The sequence below is a fragment of the Dermacentor silvarum genome, chromosome 1, assembly GCF_013339745.2.
Source record: "Dermacentor silvarum isolate Dsil-2018 chromosome 1, BIME_Dsil_1.4, whole genome shotgun sequence".
Taxonomy (NCBI): Eukaryota; Metazoa; Arthropoda; class Arachnida; order Ixodida; family Ixodidae; genus Dermacentor; species Dermacentor silvarum.
In genome coordinates this window covers 400630748-400645304 of record NC_051154.1, presented here as the reverse complement: position 1 = coordinate 400645304, position 14557 = coordinate 400630748, and the positions used below count along the sequence as shown (strand labels likewise).

At 47.3% G+C, this 14557-nt stretch overlaps 1 protein-coding gene across 7 annotated transcripts in view; it reads right to left on the bottom strand.

Annotated features, from left to right (window-relative positions):
• LOC119437550 (uncharacterized) overlaps nucleotides 1-14557 on the bottom strand; it is a 110141-nt gene that overhangs the window by 29217 nt on the left and 66367 nt on the right. For all 7 annotated transcript variants that reach the window (XM_049660696.1, XM_037704550.2, XM_037704551.2 and 4 more), the window contains exon 8: nucleotides 13434-13606. In XM_049660696.1, the coding sequence (XP_049516653.1) occupies nucleotides 13434-13606 (173 nt within the window). The remainder of the gene's footprint in view (nucleotides 1-13433; nucleotides 13607-14557) is intronic.

The window sequence follows — 14557 nt, the reverse complement described above, 5'->3', positions numbered from 1 at the left end:
CGCACCGTTCGTAATACTTCGTACGTCATGCTATGGTGCACGAATATTTCAAAAATAAGTCCTTTTAATTCGAACAAATTTTTGGGCCCCTTAGAGTTAGCATTATGAGATTCGACTATACATGGAAGTCAATGGCATTTAGGTCGGGACCGCGAAAACGCGACGTAGCAGCCGGGAAAACACAGCAGCGAGGAAGGTATCAATGGGATTCCACTATTAGAAATCTTTTCTGGTAAAAATAAATTCATTTTTCTTGATATTGTGTATGTTTTGATGATACGAATTTCGGGTGATACGAATATTTCACGCGACCCCGCGAGATTCGTATCACCGAGGTTTTACTGTATTCGCAACAAGATCTTGTGACATCCGCTTGGCAAATGCTGCATACCTAATTGTAGCACGCGATACATTCGGAGTCGTCATGGTACAGCATTAGCGCCCGTTTAGATACGTTTTAAAAACATAGTTATCAACACAGGAAAAAAAAATAAGGCTGCTGTCACTGAATTTGTATAACCCTCGGTATACAAATTCTATGCTGCACACAAAGGTACTTGGCGCTAGAAAGCGAACGCTTAAAGCGCACTGTCTTGCTATGCATGCATTCACTCGGCAAAGAGTCGTGTGCTACGCTCAAGCGTTGTAGGCGGCGCCAGGGACGAGGAGGGAGCGCGAAAGAGAGGAGAAACGAGGAGGAATGAAGGCGGGCGAGGAGAGTGTCACTACTTTACAAGTTTCAAGGGCTTTACATCAACTGCGCTGATAGCACTGTGCTGGCGGAGTGCCACAAATGCGCGACGCAATAGAGCCAAAACAGCGTTAGCGTCCACCGAAACGAAGCTACAGAGTTCGCATCGCCATAGTCATCATGACAATTGTACGTGAATGACAGCAACACACGTTTCGTGCCTATTTGTGCCTTTAAAGCCTTTATTCTTGCATTTACCGCCATACATAGCACCGCGTTCGCCGCGCGCCTTCACAACTGCAAGGTCGCCTCCATGATCGCGTTGACAGCTGCCGCGGTTGTGTGTGGCAAACAATAGTTTTGTTTTTACTCAGTGCAAAGCTGTCGAGGATGAAAAGCACCGTCTACGTCGCAATGGGCGGCAACCTTGCGACACTGGAGAAAAAATAATGGGCATGTGCGCGTGGTAGTGAAAAGCGTGTCTCAGATGAAGACGTGCGCCGCGGCCGCCCTGTGAAAGAAGTCGCGAGACCTTCGCCACTACGAGCGCTAATCAGTCACGAGATGATGAGAATAGCAGTTTCCACACTGCTTATTACGAAATAGAAACACGATTTTGCTGATTTATTCAATAAATAAAAGCGTGTTGACATAGAAAGCATTTGTTTATTGTTTTCTTGATACCCTCAATAATTCGACATTCAGTCAATTTGGAAATTTTTTCAGTCCCGTAAAGTCCAAATTAATGAGGTTTTACTATAGCAGTGCCATTCTTGAACGCCGGCAGCCGCGACGTGTTACACGTGATCAGAGCGCGCAGGAATCGGAGTTCAACTGTTAAACGAGTCAACACAATCAGCAGCCGGATGGACGAAGGTGGTGGGGAGGGGCCTCCCCGCCATTACAGTTTTCTCAACAGCTCTGCCATCCCCCCATTTTGATTTATTTAATGCAACCCGGTTACAACAATTATCGGTTATAACTTATAACAATGAAATTTTCGTGGCACTTGAATATTGTTATAAGCGAGTTCGACTGTATACCATCCGGCAAGCACTATTTCTTACAGAGAAAGACGTAGATTCACCGACTTGGCAGGGAGAGCTTCAGACCGACATCCTCAATGCGAGTTTGCGATGCAAGTTACGAGTCTCTCATAGTATGTGTTGAGGCTTGCACAATTTGCTGCGCGCTATAACTTCGTAAGTATCATGCCAGAGTTCGTTGAGCACGTTGCCATTTCTCTGCACATTTTTACACAACTCCTACGTGTCGTGCACTTTGTATACAGTTAAATGCACAGAACATGGCCACGTAGTGTTGACAGAAACAGTCGAACCTCAATGTAACAAAGTTGTACTTCCAACGAAAAGCTGTGTTAAACTGCAAATTTTGATAATTCGAGGTTTTAATGTTTCAGCAGTAGAAATGACTTCACAAATTCCCAGAGCATTCCTGGTGGATAGTATCTTGTCAGTAAGCACTTATAAACAAATCGCAAGAAGGTCGGGCCATAATAGCACAGTTTTGAGTGCCAGCGCATGCGGTGCAGATTGCGCCAAGAGCAATGCATTGCGTGTATTGCGTGTATTTGCGTGTATTGCATTGCGCGGCGCCGTAAATGTTGGACACCATGTCTGGCCACACTAAGCGCCCTCAGCCGGCGTCTACAAATTAAACACAAAAGTGTAAAAACATACGGATATTTGTCCTGAGCAAAAAAAGAAAAAGCAAAAATATGAAAAGTCACAGTTTCACCAGAAATGCGGCGCATTGATGGCGATAACAGAGAGACAACTGCACAAAGTAAGGTTCGTAGTTTTATCGGTGTCACTCTTGCTCAGGCAAACATTAAAAGACCTCACTTGATGACCACGAACTTTCAGTCGCAACGCAAGCAAGCGCCAACACTAGACGCGTAGGAGCTACAGCGTGCTTGGTCATGTTACCATGCATTCACTCCGTCCCCATCCCTCTACTGCTGAAGGAATCGTCAGCTCACGCGTTTCTCAGAGCGCTGCGAGCTACCGTGCTGATGATTGATGATTATTCAGGTTTGTTGGCGCAAGGGCCAGATATGGCCAAAGAGCGCCAAGACGATGGTAATGGCTTGTTAGTGATATATGAATAGTCAATTGTGGCATGGCTGTAAAGGGGCCTAAAAACAGTCGCTGTAAAGTCCGTAAAATCTATACGTAATAAGATTATGGCAATGACTAATGATGTGTACTATAGACATGAACAATGCATTGCAAAAGAGTGATAAGACAAAATATTACAGACGTAAGAATTGGCCAGAAGCACAAGTGCCTAAAACAGAGCCCTTGAAACACAAGGGCCTGGAGACATGTGCTATAAAGAACTATCACAGCAGCATCCTCTGAAGAGAGGATGCGCTACGAACTTATTGGCCTAATAACATGTAGCACAACATCATTCAAGAATGTGAAGACTGCTTTGGTGTTAAAGAGCGGTTCTTTACCAAGGAACATAGCGGGATGTAGAGGGAGACAGTAGCGATATGCTAGAGGAAAGTGTTTCTTTCTCTTTCGGCTTGCCGACACTCCAGGAGGACGTGGAGGACGGTGAGCCTCTCGCCAGATCTACCACAGGTTGGAGGATCATTACTATTCAATAGAAAATTATGGGTGCCGTACGTGTGTCCTATTCTGAGACGACAGAATAGGATATCGGTTCGCCGGGTTTTTGTTACGGAGGGCCAGTAACCTAACTGTGGCTTAATCAAATGAAGCTTATTATTTGTTTCTGCGTCCCACAAGCGTTGCCAGTGGCTTCGCAGTTTCTTTCGCAAGAAAGGTTTCAAATCTGTTGCAGGAACAGCAGCTGTAGGGTTAATAGCGGGTGATGTGACTGATGTGGCCATTTGGTCGGCAAGAACATTGCCCTTGATGCCTCTATGCCCAGGCACCCAGCATATAATGACATGCTGGTTAGTTGCGTATGCTCTACAAAGAACAGAATAGAGCTCAATGAGGACTGGGTTTTTCTGTTTACAGGGTGACTTCAAGGCTTTTACGATGCTTTGGGAGTCTGTAATTATAATAGTTTTTTGATGTTTTGATGTCTTTATATGCTTTACGGCTGACAATATTGCGTAGGCCTCAGCCGTAAAGATACTTATTTCTGGGTGGAGTACGCCAGATTCCGAGAAGGATGGACCGACGGCTGCATAAGATACTCCGGCATGTGATTTGGAAGCGTCTGTGTAAAATTCTGTGCACGAGTACTTGTACTGTAATCCTAGGAAATGCATTCGGATTTCGACCTCTGAAGCGTGCTTCGTAACCTCTACAAATGATATATCACATGCTATTACCTGCCGCTCCCAAGGTTGTAACAGCTTGGCTGAAGGCATTAGGCGATGTTCGAGAAGTGGGATGTCCATTTCTTCGCTAAGCTCCCTGACACGCAGTGAGAAAGGCTGTCTTACAGAGGGACGATTACGAAAAAGTGTAGCACACGTCATATCGTTAACGGTATTAAAACACGGATGCTGCTGATTAGAGTGGACTTTAAGGAAATATGTGAGGCTGGTGTATGTTCTCTGCAGGTGGAGTGACCACTCATTTGATTCGACGTATAGACTTTCAATGGGGCTTGTTCTGAAAGCGCCAGTGGCCAGGCGGATACCTAGATGGTGGACGGGATCCAGCATCTTCAGCGCACTAGGGGCGGCAGAGTGATATACCGCGCTACCATAATCCAATCGTGATGAAATGAGACTCTTGTAAAGATTCATTAAACACTTCCTGTCGCTACCCCAGAATGTGCGAGATAAAATTTTCAGTAAGTTCATTGTTTTTAGACATTTCACCTTGAGATATTTTATATGCGGAATGAAGGTAAGTTTAGAATCAAGTATAATGCCTAGGAACTTGTGCTCTTTGTTCACAGGTATTTGTTGTCCATACATTTCGATAGTGGGATCTGGAACAAGCCTTTTCTTCCTGGTGAAAAGAACACAAGAACTTTTGTGGGGGTTCACTTTGAATACGTTTTCGTCTGCCCATTTGGACACTTTGTTCAAGCCCTGTTGTACCTGCCTCTCACACACTGTAAGGTTGCAGGATTTGTAACCTATTTGTATGTCGTCTACGTAGACGGAATAAAAAATAGCTGGCAGTAATGAAGCACGAAGCATGTTCATCTTCACGATAAACAGTGTGCAGCTGAGCACACCTCCTTGGGGTACACCAGTTTCCTGTATAAATTGACGCGACAGTACATTGCCGATTTTCACACGGAAGGTCCGGTTAGACAAATAGCTTTCTATTACGTTTAGCATATTTCCACGGATGCCCATTCCCGACAAGTCTCGCAAAATTCCGTAACGCCAAGTTGTGTCGTACGCCTTTTCCATATCGAGAAATATCGACAAGAAAAACTGTTTATGTACAAATGCGTCACGTATATGTCCTTCAATGCGCACAAGATGGTCAGTTGTGGACCGCCTTTCTCTGAAGCCACACTGATAGGGATCAAGCATATTGTTCAGTTCAAGGAAATGTTTAAGTCGGCGATTAATAATTTTTTCAAAAAGTTTACACGGGCAACTTGTGAGAGCTATCGGGCGGGAACTTGCTGCCGAGGAAGGGTCTTTGCCCAGCTTCAAAACTGGAATAACAATAGCTTCCTTCCATGAGAAAGGCAGGTATCCGGCAGCCCAGATAGAGTTGAAAAGTCCCAGAAGTGTCATCTGTGTGTCAGTGTGTAAGTTTTTAATCATGTCATACATGATTCTGTCAGGTCCCGGTGCGGAGCTGCTGCATACGCTCAAGGCAGCTCTCAGCTCGGCAACATAAAATGGACGGTTGTATTGTTCATTCGGTCGGCATTTACGATCCAGTGACTTAAGTTCAGCTACTTGTTTATATTTTAGGAATGCTTCTGAGTAATGCATGGAGCTTGACACACGCTAGAAGTGCTCGCCCAGAGCGTTGGCCTGGTCTTCGGAGGTATTCCCATGGTCGTCAACTAAAGGTAATGGGTGGATTTGCTGCCGCTTTAGCTTTCTTAGGCCATTCCATACTTTACTCTCTTGGGTATAGGATGTTATACAGACAGAAACCTCTCCCAGCTAGTCCTCCTTGCCTGTCGCCGCGTACGCCGTCCCTGTGATTTTACCAGTTTAAATTCAATAATATTTTCCGCAGTCAGAGCGCGACGCAATGCGCCCCACGCTTTGTTCTGTTTCTTTTGTGCCAGTCTGCACTCCTCATTCCACCAGGGAACCCGTCTTTTACATGAGAGGCCTTTTGTTTGTGGAATGAATTTTTCAGCTGCGTGGAGTATAAAACCAGTAAAATACGCTACTGCATCGTCAATACTAAAATCGTTGATAAAATCCGGTGATAAGTAGGTTGACTCTTTAAAACTTTTCCAGTCAGCTGATTTTATTTTCCAACGGGGGGTGTGGGGTGGACTGTCACGCTCCTCTATCAAGGTCAGTGTCACAGGAAAGTGGTCGCTCCCGAATGGATTTTTAACGACATTCCATTCTATATAGGGAAGAAGGGTAGCAGAGCCAATCGCTAAATCTATGGAAGAAAATGAATTATGGTGGATGTTGTAATATGTGGGCTCTTTTTTGTTAATTAGCAGACATGCACCAGAGGCTATTAGAAAGTTCTCTATAAGCCAACCCCTGGCATCACACCGGGAGTCTCCCCACAAAGTGCAGTGAGCATTAAAATCACCGGCAATAATGTATGGTTCCGGGAGCTGGTCAGTTAGCGTATAAAATTCCGTTTTACTGAGTTTGTAGTCTGGCGGTATGTAAATAGAACAGATGGTTACCAACTTGTTGAAGAGTATCGCTCGCACGGACACCGCCTCAAGTGGTGTCTGAAGAGAGAGATTCTGGCAAGCAACAGATTTATCCACAGTTATTGCTACACCTCCAGAGGAGGCAACAGCGTCGTCACGGTCCCTCCGGAAGATAGCATATTGTCTGAGGAAGTTTGTTTGTGTGGGTTTTAGATGTGTTTCCTGAACACACAGCACTTTTGGGTTATATTTATTAAGGAGTTCCCTAATATCGTCGAGGTTGTGGAGAAGTCCTCTCACATTCCACTGTAAAATTTGTGTGTCCATTTTGAATGTGTTTTTGTGCTGTGCGTTCAAGAATACAAAGTTAGCTCACGGGCCCTTTCCAGGAGCCGTGACACGAGATTTTTCTTTTTTGGGAGCGGTCGATGGAATCGCGCCGCTCCTTAGGCGCTGGCTGCGCCCTCAGGCTTGGTGTTGTGTCCATGTCCTCTTGCGAGGTGCTGGACGGTTAGTTTGACGTGAAGGCCTCGTCTAGAGGGACGAGACCTTGGAGGCCACCAGCCCGGTGGTCGATGGCTCCTTGTTCTGAGATGGCGGAGCAGCGCTAGCTGCAGCCGCCGAGGAAGGGGGGGGGGGGGGGGGGGATGGCGTCACCGCCGGCCCACTACGCGTGTGCCAGACAGCCGCCAGGAGCCGTTGTGGCGCTGCCCCCTGACGCGCCACTTCGGCAAAGCTGGTTTTTGGCAGGTGCAATACCCGCCTGCGTGCCTCCTTGAAAGTTATGTTTTCCTTTACTTTAATAGTTCCTATTTCCTTTTCTTTTTTCCAGGTTGGGCACGACCGGGAGTAGGCGGCGTGCTCCCCATCACAGTTAACACAATGTAGAGAGCTTTCACAAGACTCGGAGGAGTGTTCAGAAGCACTGCATTTCGCACAAGTTTGGCGGCCTCGGCAGTTCTGTGAACTATGGCCGAACCGCTGGCATTTGAAACATCGTAGAGGATTTGGCACGTATGGCCTAACACGAAGCTTGATGTATCCGGCCTCGATGGTTTCGGGCAGAACACGCTGCGAGCTACCGTGCAGCCAGTGGCCTCCACAGGTTGTTTACCAGCTCGACAAATGGTGTAGTGGTGTTTCCTGCCTACCGCCAGGGTTGTGCAGGGGTGGGACTGGCTAAAGTCATTTTGGAGCAGCTTGGAGTAGACTAAATTTCATTTTGGAGCAATTTGAAGCAGACCAATCTGAATTTTGGAGCAGATTACCCCCATACTGAAACCGTCTATAGTGCATGCAAATTTTTATAATAGTGCCGGTAGATTTTTAATTAGTGCTAGTGGTAGCAACCACAAGAAACATGCATTCTGCAAAAGTGAGTCCAAAATTTAGCAATCTTATGGACACTCCAAGCGCATTTCTGCTCTCGCCGTGGTCATCGCTTTGAGGTTCCGTATTAAGTCCAAACACGGTAGCATCATTGCCACGCGCCGTACCCTGTATGTGCGAGTGAAAGCTTGCGAGGGTCAGCCGACGATTGCGGCTCAATCTCGCGTGTAAGAAGGAAAAAGACAGGCTGAAGCACGCTTCTGTCGTGCGTGAGGCACGGCGGGGAAGGCATGAAAGTGGGGGGCGTTTTACTTCGTCTCTTGAAAGCGATCTGCAACATGAAAAAAGTGCGTGTCCACGCAGGCCTCATCTTCAAAGTGATCTGCGATGTGAACAAAGTGCAACTAGTGCCGGTAGCTTCGTGTGCGCTGTGCTTTCGACATTTGCGTTGAAGCGAGAGATGGCACAAAGGTATAGTCTGCGGTCATCGAGCGAGATGAGTTCATGTTTACCTGTGCACGCGTTACACCGTGCTTGTTTAGCTAGTAAGCAAATGTTTACAAGTTTATACGACCGATAAAACTACTATCCTTAGTTCGTATAGTTGTCTACTAATTCGCTATCGCAATCGATACTTCGCCAATCGAGTGAAACTGCAACATTCTTTTTTTTCTTCGTTCCGCCAGTGTGCTTGCGGTCGTGGTGTCGTCGTGTTCTGTTCAAAGATGCTGTCGTCGCAGCAAGGTTACCACAGCGGAAAGTGAAGATCACCGATTTTTTTGCTGCCTACCTGTAAATAAAGCCTGTCCGAGTGTTTGTGTGTGTGAGAGCATTGTAACGTACCATAAAAACCCGTGTATAATACGGACCCGCATATAACACGAGGTGGTATTTGGGGATAGCAATAACAAAAAAAAAAAAAAAAAATGTTTCCATCTGCATATAATGCGAGTGAGGAAAACTCGCAGAAAGCATTTACAGTAGAACCTCGTTGATACGTTTTCAAAAAATATGCGAAAAATAAATGTACGATCCAAATCCAGTAAAAATTGAAGCTGACAAGCCCATATTGAGGTGCAAGGGCAGAGAACATTTATTTCTTGTAAAACATAGTTACAGTCGAATCTCGGTTATTCGAACTGACGTTGTGGTCCCATCAAAGTTATGTGTATTTCAATGGGTGAGAACGCTCGGTAATTCAAACGCAAAAGCATTTGCGACGGTTAATTCGAACATAACCGCGCACCAACAAGCTCTCAGCAGCACGCCAAATCACGTGGCGGCGCCTCCGACTGGCAATGCTCCGACACCGCCATAAAGCAAAAGCTTAGGAGATACCCCTCAACGCCACGCGGAGAAATAAAGAATAAAATACCGCGAGGAAAATTTTCTCTCTCAATGGTAAGGTCGCCGTTTCAGCGTCGCGCCAGAACAATCGTGTACGCGCCGATGTCTCAGCCAACCTCCCTCTGCGCCACAGCCGCTGTGGCGCAGAGAGAGAGGAAGAGGCGCTATCGGGATGCGAGCGTTGGCCGGCGTGGGCAGTTACATGGCCCTTACTTGCTATGTGCTTGTGTGCCGCGATATTTCACGACTCGCACCGTTCGTACGTAGCGCTATGGTGCACAAATACGTCAAAAATAAGTCCTTTTAATTCGAACATATTTTCGGGCCCCTTCGAGTTCCAATTATCGAGATTCGACTGTATTTTCTGCTCGTGATTCACACCCTTGGACAGGAACAACTCCTTTTGCACACATTGCAGACCTTTGTCCGCATTTTCGTTGTCTTTCGTGAGAAAGAAGCTTTGTAAGACTTTCAGGCCAGCAAGGGCTTCGGCGAAGGTAGATGGTGGGCGCAAGCCTTCGTTCTCGCCGCCGTCTTCAGGCGCCTCGTTTCCCACCACCTCCGCTACGATCTCGGCGAGTCGTAGCGCCGCGTGCGCAGCGTCTGCCTGTTTTCGCCACTTAGTAGCTCGCGTTGAAGCGAGGTGCAAGGTAGCGCAAAGGTCAATTCGCTCGCTGCTGCTGCCGCGCTTTGTCCCTTCGGGCGAACGAGCAATGCAGAGAAGTCGCGGAGGGGGGGGGGGGGGGGAATTGAGCACTGCAGTAAAGCCGCGCGGCGGCTGCCTGCCACTTAGCGTTTCACAAGCACATGAGAGCAGCCTTTTTGAACACCTGAATGATAATTTTTCGCTGCAGAACGTATCATACGACCGCAGTTTGCCGCAATGCTGAACGTTGCTGCCGAACAATCGTATTTTCCAGGAACGTATTAGCCGGAACGTATTAACACATTCCTCTATGGGGTTATGTTTATTTTTCGCGATTGCAAACGTAGGAGCCTGCAAATCGTATTAAGCGGGAACGTATCAGCGAGGTTATACTGTATTTGCATTGCAGTTAACGTTCAGTCCTCGTCCGTTTCACTGGCACTGTCTCCCGATAGCCCTTTGTCGGAGATAACTTCCCACAGAAAGTCATCTTCAGTGCCGTCAAGTGCGTTGGCGATGCCGCATTTCTTAAAAGAGCGACTGGCGAGCTCTTTGGGGATGCTGGCCCATGCATCCGCAATCCAGCTCCAAAGCACCGCTAGAGAGGCCCGTTTCAGCCGTCCCCCCCCCCCCCCCCTGGTGGCAGTTACTTCCGGTCTCCCGACCTCATCCACTGTTGGTAGCAGCACTTGATTCAGTTTTTAATAGGCTTGTTAATGCAAACGTCCAGCGGTTGCAACTGGCATGTCATCCCAGCTGCGAATGCTGCCCTCGGTAACGCTAAAGTGCCGCCCTGCAGCGCAATTTCCGATGGTCTCGGCAGCTAAAATAACTTTCCTTTTAAAGGCAGCTGGGTACTGCTTTCGCGATCCCGACATCGAGCGAGATAGACTAGCGAACGTGCCGATTCTTAGCGTGATCAAAATGGCACCCGTTGAAAGCAGAAGCAGCCTACCGACGCCACCGCAAGATAATGCATCCTCCGCTACGAGTCTTGATGATGATAGCACTGAGCAAAAACGAAACCGAAACTGCAAATTTTAGGCTGAAAACTTTGGGATCTGCATATAACACAAGGCAGAAATTTTACATGGTAAAATTTAGACAAAAACCTCGTATTATATGCGGGTTTTTACGGTAGTTCTTTTCGAGCGGGTAAGTAGCCGCTAAACTGGCATTGGCAGTTAATTTGTACATTGCTTAGTGCGCACCTAAAAGTCGTTCCTGGCCAACTACATATTAGAGAGGTTTGCCTGTACAACTTTTGGCATAACAAGAACACCACTTTCATTCCTATATTTTGCTGCCACCTCCACGTGTCTTCATTAGTGCATGGCGCTTCCACTGCTGCAGCGCTGTGCTGGACACATCAAACGGTGGCATTGCAAATTATGCATCTGGCCTCAGAGTCTCATTCCGGGTTTACACCACAAAGATATTGCCTCGGTGTTTCTGTAAACTTCATTTAGCACAGATCTGTTGAACTTGGTAGACTGTCCTGCAAACGGAAAGCAACACACAACTATGCCATTTCAACAAAAAATGTTTCTTTTTTTCCAGATATGCAGTGAACTCCCACTCGGACGAACTCGAAGGGACTGCAAACATACGTTCATCTCAACAAAAATTTGTGTTAGCGGAAATGACCCGCTTGCATTAATGCTGGCTGCTACTTCACTTTCTGGGCCGACGAAATCTTTGTAAGCCTCTAAGCATGTCAAAGACCAACATCCTCACAAAGACATGCCGACCCACAGTTAGGTACATTCGAATCTCGTTAATTCGAACACGCTTAATTCGAACTGCCGGTTTATTCGAACTGACGCTGTGGTCCCGTCAAAGTTATGTGTATTTGAATAACCGAAAACGCTCGGTAATTCGAACGCAAAAGCATTTGCGACGGTTAATTCGAACATACCGCAGACCGACAATGCTCTCAGCAGCGCGCCAAATAACGCGGCGGCGCCTCCGACCGGCATTGCTCCGACATCGCCATAGAGCAAAAGCTTACGAGAGACCCCTTAATGCAGCGGCAGAGGCCCAGTCCGGCAAACGAAACTGCCCACGCCGGCAAACGCTCGCGTCCCGATAACGACAGACAACGAAACTTCAGGGAGCGGGCTAATTGGCGCCGGCCGGCATTGCGGCGGGTGCGCACGGAGACAGTCAAAGGAGAGGCACTGAAGCAGCGGAGTTGTCGAGGCCAAATGTGCTTCCCTGCCGCCCTCCTCCCCCACCTTCGACGGTTTCCGCACGGGCCCGCCCGTCGCCATCTGCTCCCAGAAGTTTTGTTTGCTGCCGTTATCGAGAACCGAGCATTGGCTGGCGTGGGCGGTTGCACGCCGCGACATTTCACGACTATTGTGCTCTTCAAAAATACGTCCTTTCTTTAATTCGAACTTCTTTTATATTGAAAAAATTTCCGGGCCCCTTCGAGTTCGAATTATCGAGATTCGACTGTATAAACAAGTGTTGATGGCCGATACCACCTGGAGATGGTATCGGCAGAACCACCTTACTGCCCCTTGCCTTTTTACTTTTGTACCTTTTATTTTTAGCTATATCTATGGGCGAGCCTTCCACACATTAGAACAGCCCTGCTTTTATATGAAAATCAAAAATAAACTAGAAAAAAACAGCCAGGAGCAGTTGCCATAGCCATACAAGCAGGACTTGACGAAGAAACAAGTCAATCATAACAAAATTTCAATAGCGAAAATGCAGTTGCAACCAAGCTGAAGCCTTTTTTTTTAATGATTTACAGCCTATCAAAAAGTTAGCATGAATACCCCCCCCCCCCTTCTTTTTTCTTATCTGAGGACTTAGATTGAGCACAAAAACACAGATGAAGAAAAATATAAAATCGACCTCAAGCTCCAAAATGCCATTGTTAATATCTATCCTTAAAATGAACAGCATACTTACGCTTGCTCATCTTCGCTGTACAGGCGCAGGTGGCAAACCCAAAGCAGCAAGAGAAGACAGTGCAAGCAGGCCACATGCATCAAGCGCACACTTATCCAATCAAACAAAGAGGCCTCTGCACTAACAAGGGTCCAGAGGGAGGCCCGTCTCTCAAATAGCACACATCGCTCTGACTGCCACTGCAATGTTTCACCCTGCCGCAAGCCAATCAAAACATGGACCGGTAGTAGCACGCTTTGTAGCTATATAGTGTACTAGAATATGGAAGGGTGCGTCAAGCAGCTGGCACAGATCATGCTTTCCTGTAGAGCCAAAAACACAGGTGGCGCCGCAATCAAACTACATATTCCCGTGCCGACGCTTATGACGATTGTGGAAAATGTTCTCAAATTATGCGGTCCAATCGACGTGGTAACATGACTCCTCGGACACAGGAGTTAAGCTTTTTTTTTTTTAGAACAAATCCACTTGCTGTGCTGGTGCAGCATGGCACAATCTCGATCAATTTTATGTGTTTGGCGCAGTTTAGCGCAGGAATTTGCATTTGTCTCAAAATGGCACAACTGGCACAGGAGTCCCAACCATTCAAGTACATTCAAATCAACGAGAGCTTGATGCTATTGAATATTGCGTATGCCTGCCGGGACAAGTGCACTTGTGACTAACTCGGCTGTGCCCGCAAAGGCAGTCTGGAGGCGCCAAACCCACCTCGAGGCTTCCAGCAGAAAGGCCAGAAGCACGGTAGCCTGCGCCCCGTTGGACGCCCCTGCCACTGCGCACGCGTCGTAGTCCAGCAGTCCCTCATAGGCAAGGTTGTGCTCAGCACACAACTCCTTGGCCAGGGTGTCGGCCACCAGCTCCATGTCCAGCACCGTGGCATGCTGCGCACAGGAGCGACTGGCACATCGCACAAGAGAGCGCTAATGCCACTTGGCGACTAACTGGCACGCTATACAAGGACAACACATGGGAGACATTACGGCACTGCACAGCCAGCCATCACCGACTCATACAGAGCTCAGTTGGTTGCAGACGGCACAACAGAATCTCGAAAGATGATGTGCATGCCCATTTTGGCAGCCCTTGCGCAAGCATTATCTGTTCCTTATTTTTTTTTGCAACCCATGTCAATTTTTTCACTAATAAACTTTTATAAGTCAATGCTTGTCCTGCGTGCTCAATTAATAGTACGCATATTCTAATACAGTGAAATCTCCATATAACAAACTTCAGGGGACTGCGGTAAATAGTTCCTTATCCTGAAAAGTCGTTATAGTGAAAGCCCCGAAATTAAACATTCCGCCCATTTACTTATCAGTTCATAAGTTGTCACCATATGAGCTATCCCTGAAGTCGTCGCTGTTGGCTCTCGGCCCACACTGTTGCTATTTGCCATAGATTCCGGCGCCATGTACCACCGAAGCACCGTGTAATAAGAGTGACGCGCTCAAAACAGACGCTGACGCCGAGAAAACTACGAAAAGGAAGCTCCATGTCGACTCCAAAGCACAACATTTCTCGTTTGTTTCTTTATTTTCACAATCCTTGCCGTGGACACCACAACTGTCTCGCTCGAGGCGGACACCTGAACTACAGTATAGACCACTAATAACATAACCACTTATAGTGCAGGACCGGATATAGTGCGGTCTTTTTAGAGTCCCGTTAGTTTTCCCACAGCACTCCATGTATACACGTATCGCTTATAGTGCAGTTGTGGGATACGAAATACCGGTTGCAGTACGGCTGCCCGGGAGTACGGAAGTCAGCGGAGACGGCGAACGCTCCCCTCAAACGGGCGCCCCAAGGAGTGCTCGAGGAAGAAAGAGAGA